General features: G+C 49.1%; 1 protein-coding gene across 1 annotated transcript; it reads right to left on the bottom strand.

The window, feature by feature from the left end:
* Positions 1-1325: 1325 nt before the first annotated feature.
* SLC7A3 (solute carrier family 7 member 3) lies at positions 1326-6646 on the bottom strand. The gene is made up of 12 exons (XM_074202724.1): positions 6524-6646; positions 5094-5486; positions 4736-4894; positions 4426-4603; positions 3840-3952; positions 3456-3678; positions 3151-3290; positions 2902-3004; positions 2477-2664; positions 2209-2375; positions 1901-2009; positions 1326-1736 (listed from the first exon to the last, which is right to left on the bottom strand). Exons 2-12 carry the CDS (start codon positions 5461-5463, stop codon positions 1612-1614), a joined length of 1875 nt encoding a protein of 624 aa, XP_074058825.1. The 5' UTR covers positions 5464-5486; positions 6524-6646; the 3' UTR covers positions 1326-1611.
* Positions 6647-14363: the final 7717 nt, after the last annotated feature.

The following is a 14363-nucleotide window of genomic DNA, read 5'->3' as shown; positions in this document are numbered from 1 at the left end:
GATCACATGAGGTGTCCTCACCTTGTAAGACTCAAACTTTACATGGCTTTCACATAGGAGCCAATACTATTCAAGCCTTCTAAGGTTTCTGCTCTAAATCTATGGTATGAATTTATGTTAAAATATTTGCAGGGTCTTCAAGGAGTTGGGTGATTCAGTTGGACAAGAGTGATTGTAAACACAACTCCAGAATTCCAATTTCTAGGCACTGAGCTGCTGCTATTGGAAAGATCCACTAGAATGGAGAAGTCTAGACATAGTAATTTGTTGGGGAGGAGGAAAAAAAGGAGAGAAAAAGCAATTAATTATATAGTCAGACATTGTGAAATTTCAATGGATCCTTACAGCAATCTTGAGCCACAGAGGCTGCTATTATCTCCATTTTATAATTGAAGAAATTGATAACAGAGGTCAACTGACTTGCCCAGGATCACACACCTTACAGTGAGTCTGAAGTTGTACTGTGATTGTCCTGATTCCAGGTCCAGTACTTTCTCTGCTGTTACCGCTACTATGCATATGATCCCCAGACCATGGGTTGTCTAGCCATTCCCTAGTATAAACCACTATGGTTGATGGGGGAAGGAAGGACTGGGGAAGACCTAAGCATAACAGTTGAAGCTATTAATGAAGAAGTGGTCAGTGCCACAACCTTGGGATAAAAAAAAAAAAATGGAAGCAACTAAAAGAAATGCAAGTTGACTGAATGGTATTAGATCTGGCTAAAACCTTCTTCCCAATCTTTCATCTTCCTCATCTCTAATATGGCTCAAGACCAGGAAAACCTGTGTATTAGTTGTGGCCCAAGAAACCATCAGTGACCCAGCTAGCAGCCAGAGCTGCTTTGAAGCAACACAGAATGAGGCAGTTGGACCAGAAACCCAAGTCAAAAAAGAACTGTCGGGTGGCTAGGTGGAGTAGTAGAGGGGCTTCTAGGTGGAGTAGTGGATACAGCACCGGTCCTCGAGTCAGGAGTACCTGGGTTCAAATCCAGTCTCAGACACTTAATAATTACCTAGCTGTGTGGCCTTGGGCAAGCCACTTAGCCCCATTTGCCTTGAAAAAACAACAACAACAAAAAAAGAACTGTCCTCTTCCCCCTCTCCTTCAAAGTAAAAAGGCCCCAAGGACCTCCGCCCTCCTTGCTTATGTCTAGAAGGTATTTTTCCCTTGGTCTTAGGACACCTAGAACCCCCACACCAAGTTGCCCACATCTCTGGACAGCTGATTCCCTCTGGTTTGGGGAGAGCTGTGGTCCAGGCACCAGGCAACTGGAGAGGTAGGAAGACAGGGGAGGGGAAGAACTGCAAGACAGGGATACACAGTTCTTGCTTATTTTCCTCTGTTTAATTCAAAAAGCTCACAAGGTAGACAGACAGTTAAAAAAGGCCAGACAAGAAACAGCAAAAGGTCAATCCTTCAATCACAATAAATACAGCTCTGTATAAGAACTCCCCCCCACCCCCATCATTCCTGGGACCCAACAAGAGACATCCCCAGGTCTCATGACCCACTTGGCCCCAAAGCAGCCTAATTCCCCTATGACCCATGAGGAACGCAGACAGAGGCAATCTCCAGTGTTGTGCTGACAGCATCTCCAGCCTGGCGGAATCAGTCAGAAGGCTCGCTAGGGCTGCTGACTTCAGAAGTTTTGGATGGGATCCTAGGGGAAGGCACTGGGTTATTCTGACCCTCCAGGCTGTGCCAGATCCCATAGGTGAAGTAGATGGTAAACCCTGATGGAGGGAAAAGGTGAACGTGAGATGAGATAAGAACCATTCTTTCCACAAGAACCCAAGAGGCCTAAGAGGAAGATGAAGAAAGCTTGGAGGTCAGCTCTTCCAAAGGCAGAGCTACCAAAGGCAACCCCTTCCCTCCCCCTCCACAGACAGATACTTACCAAGCAACATCCAGACCCCAAATCGGGCCCAGGTGCCAGTCTTCATCTGCATCATGAGATAAACATTCACAAAGATGCTGATCACTGGGAGGAAAGGCAGTGCAGGCACCTGAAAGGAGAGCAGAATAAGAGGCCTAGATGTACCCAGGTCAAGTGCTACCATGACTCCTGAGGGTGCCAGGGAAAAAAAGAAAAGCAAATTTTGCTAAAAGCTTCAATGCAAGATGGCTTAAAAGGAATGCTGGCCAGCATAGGCACACTGTGGCTGGGGATCCCTGAGGAGTTTAGGGCTCTTTTCAGTCTCTTACCTTAAAATGGAGATGAGTCGGGTTCTGGGGTTGCTGCCAAATGATTACAGTGGCCACAATGACTATCAGCAGGAGCACGGCACTCGCTGATACCCAGGTGGCCTTCCCAGCCCGTAGCTGCTCTGACCAGTGGGCCAGCACCACACACAGGACTGTCATCACCACAGCTACAGGATGAGATGGGAAGAAGCAATCCGACTGAATCAGGGAACATCTCAGGCCCAAAGCATCCCCTCACCTCTCCCCTGGTCCCCACTTTATTGCTCACCAAGAATGGAGACAGCTGTATAGACAATCTGGCCAGAGAGCCGGCTGGGCATAGCGTGGGATGGGCAGAGTAGGCTCCGAAAGCTTAGGCTCTCATTCTCAGACTCTTGTTCCACTTTGTCTTCCTGTGGCCACTGCATCTCCACAGCCTGTTCCACCTTTGGCTGTATTAGTTCATCTGGCTGGTACCTGAAGGTAGAAAGAAGTCTGAGAACTAGCACTAACCCCTCTCTCTTCTTCTTTCCTCCCCCTTTCCCAGTATTTGGACTTCCCTCTGCCACCTACCCACTTCCAAAGTCATCCTCTCTCAATCCCCACCTAGCAAAATCTTGGTTTGGGGCTGTAACAGTGTTTGGAAGAACATGTGATTTCCTGCTGGCAGGTCAGGATGAGAGAACAAGAACCCAAAATGGGGGTGGGGCCCACCTGAGAATGAGGACACAAACGGCCACCAACGAGTAGGCAAGCAGTGTCCCAATCGACATGAGGTCCACAAGATCAGTGAGCTCACAAAGAAACGCCATCAGGGCTAGGAGTGGAGAAAAGGAGGGAAAGGGAGCCATGAAGCATTAGCATACCTCCCCAGCTGTGGGGTTGGAAGGTGTCTGCATCAAGAGGATAGGTGAGGCAGACTCAGAAGGAGGGAAGGGGAAGAGGGGAAGAAGGGATTTTCACCTGCAATGACTCCCGAAACTACGGTGGCCACAAGTGGAGTGTGTGTTCGGGAATGGACTCGTGAAAAACACCGGAACAGAAGGCCATCCTCTGCCATTGCGTAGATCACTCGGGGCATCGGGAACATGGCGCCCAGAAGGCTGAGGAAAATATGAGAATGGGGAGAACACATCCATCATGGGTAAAGGAAGGACTGGCTATCCCCTCCCAAGTCTCTCCAGGGTCAGGGTCTCTCTGTCTCTCCTTCTCAGCCAATGGCTAGCTGAATTTTATTCCCATGGCTCAAGGAGCCATTTCACACTGACCTGGTGGAGAGGGCACAAAGGGAGCCAATAGCCACAAGGTATCGGGCAGGGGCCCATCCCACATAGTGAAAGGCCTCTGGTAATGGGCTCTCAGGGAGCAACAGGTAGTATGGCATCATCAGAGTCAGCGCAGCAGAGACACCAAAATAGGCCACAAAGCAGACCAACAGGGAGACTACAATGCCCACAGGGATGGATCGTTGAGGATCACGGGCCTCCTCTCCTGAGAGATCAGAAGTTCTAGGGTTAGAGAGAAGTTGCCCTTCCCCCAGTCCAGAGAGAAGTTTAATTGAGAATTGTTAAGACCCTCCCAGCTCCTCCTACTCCCTCCAACTTAAGTACAAACCCTTCCCAGGCTCTAGATGGTAGGGAATGGCACGTTACCAGTAGTGGCAATGCAGTCAAAACCAACAAATGCATAGAAACAGGTTGCTGCCCCACGGAGGATCCCATCTATACCGAATGGCACAAAGCCTCCAGAGCCTAAATATCCGATGCTGAAATGGAAAAAGGGTGAAGGGTGATGGGTAAACGAGTCAGGGCAAAGAAGGAGGCTCCCTCCATTGCTCAGTCATCTCAGTCAGTTCTGGGACCTCAGCCTAATCTGTTGGTTGATGGATCATTCTGATTCTTAAGCTCAAACCAAAATCTTGCAGTCTTGTGTCTTAAAGCTTGTGCCAAAGAGTGACTGAGAAAACCCTAGTAGTAGTAATAGTAGTAGTAGTAGTAGTAGTAGTAGTAGTAGTAGTAATAGTAATAACAGTAATATTAACAATAATGGGTAACATTTATGTGGTTAAGAAGCAGAGGTTCATCACCATTATCTCATCGGATGTATTTGTGAAACAACTCTGAGGTTCAGAGGGGTGATCTATCAGCCACTGAGGGTCTGAAGTTGGCAGGTCTCTGCAAGGTTACCCACCGCCACCTAAGAGGCCCACCTTAACCCAAGGTTCTCCATGCACTTCACCTGTGATTGCCTTTAGTTTCAGAGCTAGCCTTTTGATAGTCTTCCTGTGTGAGTTGCCAGTTGTGGACATCACCCTTGATGAAACCAGTAATAATGATAAAGGCCAGAACCAGCAGATTCACACCTGTAAACAGCTTGGTCACCATTGCTGATTCACTGGCTCCTAGTGCCAGCAGCCCTGGGAGAGAAATTTCAAATCAGCTCAGTCTTCAGACCTGTCCTCGGGAGACCCCCGGAGCAGTCCCCTTCTTTTTTTTTGCAGATCTCTTCTATGCCCACCGCCCCCTATTTCCTGCACCCTCTCTCTTACCAGTGAGTAGCAGCACCAAGGCGAGAGCAAAGAAATCTGGGTATTCTGCTAAGACCCGTGGTACATGCAGAGAGATACTATTCCGGAGGGTCAAGGAAATGTGGTTCCCAATCAGATTGTCAAAGGCAGAACTCCAGGCCCTAGCCACACTGGCCGTACCTGAGGGGAAAAAGGGACAGGAGGGATTGGTGTAGAAGCAGGAGATTAACCCTTTCCTCCCTCTGTTCCCTCTCTTGTTTGTGGGGCATTACTGCTCCCTCACAGCTTTCTATCAATCATCTGGACCTTGGCTCGATAAGGTTTCTCCTGCCCCTCATTTCTCTGACTCCCTTCATCTGGGCAAGCTCTGCAAACTCACCAATGACACAGGAAAGGATGAGGTTCCAGCCGGTGGTGAAGGCCCAGAGCTCCCCCACAGTGACATAACTGTAAAGGTAAGCTGAGCCGGTTCGGGGAACTCGGGCTCCAAACTCAGCATAACAGAGGCCGGCCAGCACAGAGGCCAGGGCGGCCACCAGGAAGCAGATCACGATGGCTGGGCCAGCTTTGTCCTTAGACACTTCCCCGGCTAACACATAGACACCTGCACCTAAGGTGCTGCCCACACCTAGAGCCACTAGATCCAAGGTGTTCAGGCAGCGAGCGAATCGGCTCTCCCCTATGCCTGGCTCCAGGGTCCTTCTCCTAGAGATCTTCCGCACGAAGCTTTTCAGGGCTTGGCCCAACATCTTCCTCTGCAGGTCCTTGGGGTCTGGGAAAAAAGAAGAGAAGAGGGAGGAGGACCACTGAGAGGCTGGCAGGGGCCCTCCCCCAAGGAACTCTCTTGCAGAGATAACATTAAAGAAGGCAACAGATGGGTCACCTGAGTGGAAGAGAACTCTCCACCCCTCCAGTGAAGGCAAGGTGGCCTTAACACACCCTGCCCCCACTCCGTCAGCATTGGAGGCTCAAAGCCTAGAGAATCTGGACTCTTCCCCCTCCCTCTCCATCTCTTCCCCTCCCTCCGTGTCCCTTCCAGTCCCTTCCCCACCCTCTACTCTTTTCTCTTCCTGGTCCTTCCCTCCTCTCTTCAACCCATAAAAACTTGATTGTTCTCTGGCTCTAGACTCCCCAGGGGGACCTGGGCCTCCTCCTTCCTAACCTGGGGGAGGGTGTAGGGAGCTAGCTGCCCTCTCAGCACTGCCAGGCTTTAGGGTCCTCCTCTGGTTCCCTCCCTCATCCCTCCCTCTCTCACCTACAGCGCAGCAGACTGGAGCAGCAGAGGCCAACACCCTAGCCTTCAAGGGTCTCTCCTACCTCGAGGGCAAGATGATAAACTCCCAGCCCCTCCCCACACCCTACAGGGTCCAATGGGCGTGGCCCCAAACTGGGGGGCAGGGGAAGGGAAGGTGGCAAAGCCAAGAAGTGAAGGAAAACAGCTTCTGTCCTCCCCATCGTCCCTGGGGCAGGGGCCACCCGAGCTGGACGTGAGGGGTCCCCAGCCCCCGGATCAGCCTCCCTGGGGAGGGCAGGGAGTGGGGGAGGAAGTGGGGCTCGCCACTAGCCTTCCAAGCAGGGGGAAGGCAGTGCTAGTTAGCCACGGTAAGGGAGAGCAAAGGGAGGAGGGGTTCGAGCCGGGCAGCAACAGGTCGTGGTCCGGCAGATGTGTGCCAGGGCTGCAGGGGAAGCCTGGGCAGCAGGCTGGGCAGGGCATCCCACCCCATCCCGGCGCCTAGCCCTTTCCGAAGGGGGGAGGGAAAGGAGGGGAGCCGGGAAGGTGGGGGGGCCGGCCGAAGCCGGCTCACTCACTGGCTCCTCGGCTGGCCTCGGCTCGGCTGCGGGTACCCTGTGCCTCCGGCGTCAAGTCCTTCGGTGCTCGTCTCCGGAGGATGCTGCTCCCTGGCTCGGCCCGGCTGCTTGGGGTCAGAGCCCGCCAAGTCCCCCTTTATATAGGGCCGGGGGGCGGGGCCGGCCGCGTCATGGGATCCCCCTCCCCCAGCCCCGGCCGGCCCAACCCCAGCCCCCGGGCCGGCCCAACCTGCTGCGTTCTTGAAGAGCCGAGGGGGTTGGGGCCGCCGGCGCAGGCAGCTGACCACTGGCCGCGGCTGGGCCGCCGGGGAGCGCGCGGGGGGCGCGCGTGGGGTCCGGGGGCGGGGGGCGCGCGGCGGCCGCGGCGCTCCATCTTCCGCCGTTTCGTCACCGTCTGCTCGGCGGGGCCCGGGAGGCGGCCGGGGCTGCTGGGCCTGCGGGCTGCCCCTGCGCCCCACGGGGGCCCCGGGTCCCGGCCGGACCCTCCGCAGGACCGAGCCGCGACCCCCGCCCCCGGCCGCCGGCCCTCCCCGGCGCCTAGCCCCCAAGGCGCAGTGCCTCCCCCTCCCACCCGCACGCACAGACACACGCACAGGATTTGGATCTACCGGCCCAGAGTTCGAATCCCCCCAAGGCCGGCTGGACTCAGTCTCTGTCCACGCCCTTGGGCGAGTCCCGCCTCCTGATCGCCCCCCCCCCCAGGTCCCCAACCCTCTCCCCAACCAGTCTTGAGGACCCCGGGACCAGGAGTACGGGCTTGGCCTCCTCCAGGCGAGAAGGGTCTGAGGAGGAGGGCTAGGGCAGCGAGGACACTGCCAGGGACTCTTTGGAGCTGACTTTCTCCCCCCTCCCCCGCCCCTAAGAACTTGGGCCTGCCCTGCAGCCACTTCGGAAAGGACAAAGGGCGGCATCCCCCCACGGACACTAGGAAGAAGCCAGGGTGTGGGGGCCCAAGGCACACCTGCCTTCACATGCCTCCTCCGGCCAGCTGGGGCCTTGGGGGGGAGGGGCAGCCAGACCAGGTGGGGATCTGGGAGCTGGGGTCCGTCCCCAGGGACTGGGGGACTTGGGGAGCCCTGGAGGCTGGCCTCCAGAGGGAGGAGAGGAAGCAGGGCCTGGCCCCCAGGGCCCACCCAACTAGTCCCTCTGCAGCCAGGCTTCAGTCCCCAGGCTCTTTCAACAGTTCACACTACTTCTCTGGTATTTCTTAATCTGATCCAAAGCGTATTTATTCTCCAGGAAAATGGAAACCCCTCGAGGCCAAGGACTTTGAGTTCATTTTGGAGCCTCAGTTCTCTTAGCGCCCAGCCCCCCCCCCCCACACACACAGCCTTCCACCTTGATTTGACCATGCATCTGGGATACAAGGCTCTTCCCCCCAAACAGATCCCAAGCCTTGGAATTCCAAGATACAGAAAGCTGCCTAGGGGCAAAGAAAAGCAATGTGCTCTGTTCCCCCTCCCACAAGGTCACACATAATTCCAGGGAATTCAAGACTCCAAAGATATGGGAATCAGGGGCCCTATTTTCTCTCACTTCACAGACTGGTAATTAATTCGCCTACACTTGACTTAAGGCCAGCTTGGACCCCAAGTTCCCGGAGTCCAACTGTAGGGTTCTACCCTGCTGGTCATGCCCCCCTCAGCTGGCCAAGCCTCCCCTCCCCATACCTCAACATTCTCAACACGGAATTTATCTCTGACTTCCCAAATCTCCTTAGACTCCCACGGTTCTCTCCATTCCCCCTTCTATCTTTCCATCTAGGAGATTCTGTCTGAAGAGCTCTCTGGTTTGTCTTGTTCTACCCTTTCTACCCAAGGCCATCAGAATGTTCTCTCAGGAACAGATTCCATTTTAATTTCTTGTCCCGGCATTCAAGTTTCCCAGCCTTGAAAAGGCAGTAGCCTTTCCCCCTGCCTCTGACCATCTCCATCCCTCGGTGCTTCCTCACCAATACCCTGGAAGAATACAAAATTCTTACTGTTGGCTTCTGCCTCAATTGGAATCCTCCCTGGTCACATTCTCTCCACCAATCCAGTCCCAATATTCTTCTCCAAACCCAAAGATCATTTCAGTCCAGTTCAACAAATATTATCTGTTCTGCTTGCAAATGCCTTTTCTAGCTACTGATGACCAAAAGATGAGCTAGCAGCCAGTTTCTGCTTTACAACAGGAGACAGAAAGTGAGCCATTCAAGTTTCAGAACCAATGTCCATAGAGAGCCCAGTGCTAGACCCTCCAGAAGCTGCAATGGGTCTAGGAGCTAGGAGACTCTAGTGTCTGCTGGGGACATAAGACATACACAGCTAACCAGAATATTCAATTATGCACAATAAATACATTAGTAAACCATCCATGCTGATCAAACTATTTAAAATCTGGGGAAGAAGACTTCAGGAAAACCTTCACACAGGAAGTAGCATTTAAATCAGGTTTTTAATAATGGGTAAGGATAGAGCAAGGTAACAGGCATCAGCAGCTGGGGAAATCTATTAGCTCCTACAACCGAGGAACTCCTTTTCTCTTCCTCCCTTAGCAAGAAATCCCTATTTCACATCTCCCCGCCGCCAAGTTTCCTTTTCCCCTTAACCTTTTCTAGGCAACCAACAGCTCACTCCCTTTACAACAGGAATGAGTTTGGGATTAGGAGAATCTGAGATGGCAGTGAAAAATCTAGCCAGCTAGAGAGACTCTTTAGGTTGTTGGAGCAGCAGGAGTGAGAGAGCCGGCAAAACTGGAGGTGAAGATTTGGGAATCATTTGCATCACTATGGAAATGATTGAGATTATCAATGGAAAGAATGCAGAGAAAGGAAGACCTAGGACAAAGGCTGGAGAAATATCCATCTTAATGGGTCAGGAAGAGGATGTGAAAGAGATGGAGAAAGCACTGGGAGTCAAGAAAAATCAAAACTGAGTATATGCTCTTAGAAGCCAAGAAAGATTTGAGTATGCAGTGGCAGAGGGGCATCAAGACTAGTCAAAGCGGCAGAGATAGAAAAGAGTTGAGGATTAAAGACTAGGGATGGAATGCAGAGATTAAAATTTTCCATCCACACTCATCTAAGACTCATTATAGTAGAGTTAAAGGAGTTATGGTAAATCTATGCCCAGATTATGAATCTAACAATGCCTTGCCCTTTTTCGTTTTGATTTGTCAGTCAAGGGGGAGAAAAGAGGTGGTAGCTGGATGGCACAGGACATATGGAAGTTAGGGTTTTTTTAAAGATTGGGGAGACCTATGCATATCTAAAGCCAGCTAGGAAGGAACCAGTACTGAGGAAGAGATGAAAAATACATAAAACAGAAGGTGGTCAACGTCCTAGAGGAGGCAAAAGGTAAGGAAATTCAAGGTTCAAGCAGAAAGATTCCCTTGAATGAGATATTGAAATATCACATCACATCCTCAGAATTAGACCGAAGGAGGAAATGAATAGCAAATGATGTCATTTGAAGAAGAAATGACAGGAAATGAAGAAATTCCTGTCAGACTTTTCTCATTGAAGGTTAGGTTATCTTCACTAGGGAAGAATAGGGGTAAAGGATGGAGTTGAAGGTTGAAAAAAAGGGGTCGGGAACAGTTATGGGGAATGAGATGGGAAACTGCTAAGTACAGAGCAGGACTGGAGAAGCAGTGAGATCAGGCACCATAAGTTTGGAGTGGGTAAAATAAATTAGAGTTCATGGCTTGTTCTTGGGAGCCCCAACAGTCCAGGAAGAGGAGCAGAGAAATCAGATAATGAGGATTACCTGAGGTTAGGAAGCATTCAAATAGTAGACAGGTTAGTGTAAAAGTCAATGAAGCCAAATCATGAGTGAGAAAGGAGGGAAAGTGAGACTCAGCAGGGACTATGTATTGGACAGATAGAAAGCAAGGCAAAAAACAAAGTCCCTAGATCCCTGCCTCCAAGGATCATCCAGTCTAACAAGTGAGACAACATGCTAACAACTAACCTTATTCAAGTGAGAACTCCCCAAGATAAATTGAGGGTGATCTCAGAAAGAAGTGACAGTGAGAAAGGCTCCTTGTCTAAGACTGGGCTTTAACCAAGACTTGAAGGAAGCCAGAGAAGCCAGCAGGTGGAGAGGAGGAAGGAAATGGATGGCTCCAAACTTGCATGAGGAATAACCAGGGAACACTCTGGAAAAAAAATAGGAGATCAAAAAGTTCCAATTTTTAGAAGTAATGTAAATCCAAGAAATAGAGTTCTAAAGCCTGACATCCCTTGCCCCTAACTTCCCACCATTCCTGGACATTTCTCTGTTCCTGCTCCAGGATTGGAGTCTCCCACAATGGGACATCTGGAGAAGGTTAGGAGATGTAGTTGATTTCTTCCTGTGAAATCAGCTGGCTTGAGGCTGAAGTAGGGACGCTTGAGGAATCCTATTTGGAGGCTGTTAAAGGACTCATTAAAATGAATAATTAAGTCCCTGGGGATGATGATAGGGAGGATTAGGAGGGGAAGACTGGGGTGCTAATCTCTGAGATAGCTTAGCTGGGAAAAAACTCTGGTTGAGGAGATTAGTTTGAATGGGGTGCATAGACCTCAAAACGAGAGGTCATTAAGAAATAAGAATAATTGACCTTATTCTAGGCTTTAAGATTTTCAAAGCATTTGACATACATTATTTTATTTAAGGAGCAGGGTAGAGGAATGCCCTAGAAGGCATTTTCAGGTGCAAAAAGGATCTTGTGGATCAGAGAGAGGGGAAGGAGTTACTTCCAGTGAAAACCATTATAAGTAAGGGATGAGATTTCTGGCAAAAGGGAGACATGAGAGAAGTGTTGGAGGATGAAAGGGAGTCTGAAAATGGAAAGTGTTCCAGAGGGCATGGGAGGAATGGGAGGAGGGTTGAGCAAAATGTATCGGAGTGGCTTTGGGGTGGAGTAGAGCTGAGGCTTCAGGAGGAGGCAGTATGGGTGTGTCACCTGCAATTAAGATGGGGAAATGGGCACATCTGAAGATGAGCTCGCATGACCAGGACTGCAGTGAAAGGGACTCGAAAGCTTAATGTGCCCCAGAGTTCAAGTCATCATTTTCTTCTTTCATGGGTTGTCACCTTCTCTAGGGTTCTACACAATCCTTCAAACTTAGGTTATTATTATCTCCCCTCTATTGGTCTGTGTTGCCATGTGCCACCAGTATACCACTCCTGGTAAGTCCCATGGATGCACAAGCCTTTCTCCGGGTACTTAAGTCTGTGTCTGTGAGGAGGCCCTCTTTACAACTCTGTCAGACAGAGCTCTGCCTATAGCATTCCCTAATTCTGTACAGAATAGAACCTTCTTCCCCTTTAGAAACCAGGACCAAGGTTTCATGAATTAGCTCAAGTTCATGAATTAGCAGGGCAACTAGGTGGCTCAATGGAGAGAGCACCAGTCCTTACAGTCAGGAGGACCTGAATTCAAATACTGCCCTAGATGCTTGATACTTACTAGCCATGTGACCCTGGGCAAGTCACTTAACCCCAATTGCTTGGAAAGAAAAGAAGGGGAGGGAAGGAAAGGAAGAAGGAAAGAAGGATGGGTGGATGGATGGATGGTAGGAAGAAAGGAATGAAGGAAGGAAGGAAGCAAGGAAGGAAGGAAAAAATTTTAATTAATATAGGAAGGAAAGTCTTGTCAGTGGGACAACAGGGACTCAGAAACTCCCACTTTATCAAGGAGACACAAGAGGAAGAAAAGGCTTCTCAAACACTAGGCTACATGAAAAAGAAATAAATATACTCCAAAGGACATACCATGATCAAGGGGATACAAAGGTGAACTTCCAGATGACAGGGGGCTTTGAAATGTTTTCAGCTTGAAAAGATAAGGTCTTTTTTTTTTTTAACATTTTATTTGTTTTCCAATTATATACAATAGTAATATATACCCATCATTTTTTGCAAGGCTCTGAATTCTACAATTCCCCCCCACACACAGAAGGCTATCTGACAGTCTCTACATTGTTTCCATGCCATACACTGATGTAAATTGAATGTTATAAGAGTAAACATAAGAATAAACATAAACCCCCTCCCCCTCAAGAAGATGAGAAACCTCAAGAATAGAGAGAGAAAGAAAAAAAATGTACTTCAGTCTGTGTTCAGATTCCAATGGCTCTGTCTCTGGGGTGGGTTGCTTTCTTTATCATAACTCCACCAGAGAAGTTACTTCAATATTTTCCCACAGTTGCTATTACTAACTGTACCTCCACTCTATTCCTCCCCACTCTCACTTAATCTATTCTCTCTCTCTCCTTTTATCCTGGCCCTGTCCAAAACTGAGTACCCTCTCCCTGGATCTTCCCTCTCTTCTATCACCTATTCCCTCCTTCCCTCCTCCCATTCCCCCTTGTCCCCTCCCTTTCCTCTCATTTTTCTCTAGGGTAAGATAGATTTCCTCACCCTATTAAGTGTGTATGTTATTTCCTCCCTGAGCCATTTCTAATGAGAATGAAGGCTCACTCATTCCCCCTTGCCTTCCCCCTTTCCACTCCATTGAAAAAAGCTTTTCTTGACTCATGTGTAATCTCTCAGCTTTTTCTTCATCTCCTTTCTCTTCCTCCCAGTACTTCCCCCATCGCCCTTTGACTCCATCCCTTTACCATATCATACTTAAGGGAATATATGATTAAAATTTATAAAAGCATAAAGACAGTAAATTTGGACTTGTTCACCAAATACTAGGCTTTACAAAAGATCATTTTAGGACACTGAATTGTAAACAAAGGCAGAGATATACACCAATGCTACATGATAAGCAGAGGCACAAACAAATGATTAGAGAAGAAGCCCTCTGGACTGCTACAATGGGTTAGACCCATGCTCAATCCACCCCTTAACAAAGTCAATGACAAACAGGCACTAAAAATACAAAGCCAATCTAGTATTCTACTTAACTGGAACATTCAGGGACACATTGCTAAGGGTTTGATTGTCCCTGACAAGGACAACCTCAAAAGGCAAGAATGAAACCAAACATTCTTCTTTCCCCCTCAGAACTCATTATAGAGCTTCCATCCATGAATCTGTCTCTTTTCTGAAGTCCTTTATAGTTTCTGACTGTACCATTGTTATTAACTCGTATATCTACTGGATGCTTATCACTTGGGAAAGTCTGCTTGTTCTCTCAAATCTCCTCCAAGAATGGCTTTGATGGGTGCTAAAGAACATAAGCATGTTTGCCAGTATTCTTATTCACATTCAATAGTCCTATTTTTGTTACCTAATTTGGGTAAAAATTATACCCAGGAGATTTTCTAAGAATTTGGCATCCCACCATTTTCCAGATACCATGTGAATCCATCCCTCAAAATCCTCAAAACTGTGTCTTCTCCAATATGGATCTTATCAGGCAGTTGCTTTCCTCATATTTGTTATTTGTTGTTTTTTGTTTGGCGGAGATTATTTTTTGTTTTTTTAGGTTTTTGCAAAGCAGTGGGGTTAAGTGGCTTGCCCAAGGCCACACAGCTAGGTAATTATGAAGTGTCTGAGGCCGGATTTGAACTCAGGTACTCCTGGCTCCAGGGCTGGTGCTTTATCCACTGCACCACCTAGCCGCCCCTCATATTTGTTTTCTTCAATGCTATGTAATAATAAATCAGAGGTTGAGTTTTGAGTCCAAATGTGATGGTTCCCTTGTCATCGATGGAATAGAGTTTATTCTAAAAATCTTGGCAGATCTTAACATTTCTCACCAGTGCTCCCCTGGTACATCCTTAAATACCTTCAGGGTGGTCTGGCTTTAAGCACTCTCACTAAGTCTTTCTATAAACTTTGTGTTGTTTTATAAGATAATTCTACCTACCTATAATTTGCCCCAGTTATCTTGCACAAGATTTTACCCCCATATTGTA

Source organism: Macrotis lagotis, chromosome X, assembly GCF_037893015.1.
Source record: "Macrotis lagotis isolate mMagLag1 chromosome X, bilby.v1.9.chrom.fasta, whole genome shotgun sequence".
NCBI lineage: Eukaryota > Metazoa > Chordata > Mammalia > Peramelemorphia > Peramelidae > Macrotis > Macrotis lagotis.
This window is presented reverse-complemented; position numbering and strand designations above follow the sequence as displayed.

Excerpts from the sequence above, each read along its gene's own strand:
- SLC7A3 (XM_074202724.1), bottom strand. The coding sequence starts at position 5,463 with ATGTTGGGCCAAGCCCTGAAAAGCTTCGTGCGGAAGATCTCTAGGAGA. Across the intron at positions 3,005-3,150 it reads AGTTTCGGGAGTCATTGCAG|CCCTGATGGCGTTTCTTTGT; the intron begins GTGAAAATCCCT and ends CTCCACTCCTAG. Across the intron at positions 1,737-1,900 it reads TGGGGTCTGGATGTTGCTTG|GGTTTACCATCTACTTCACC; the intron begins GTAAGTATCTGT and ends TCCCTCCATCAG.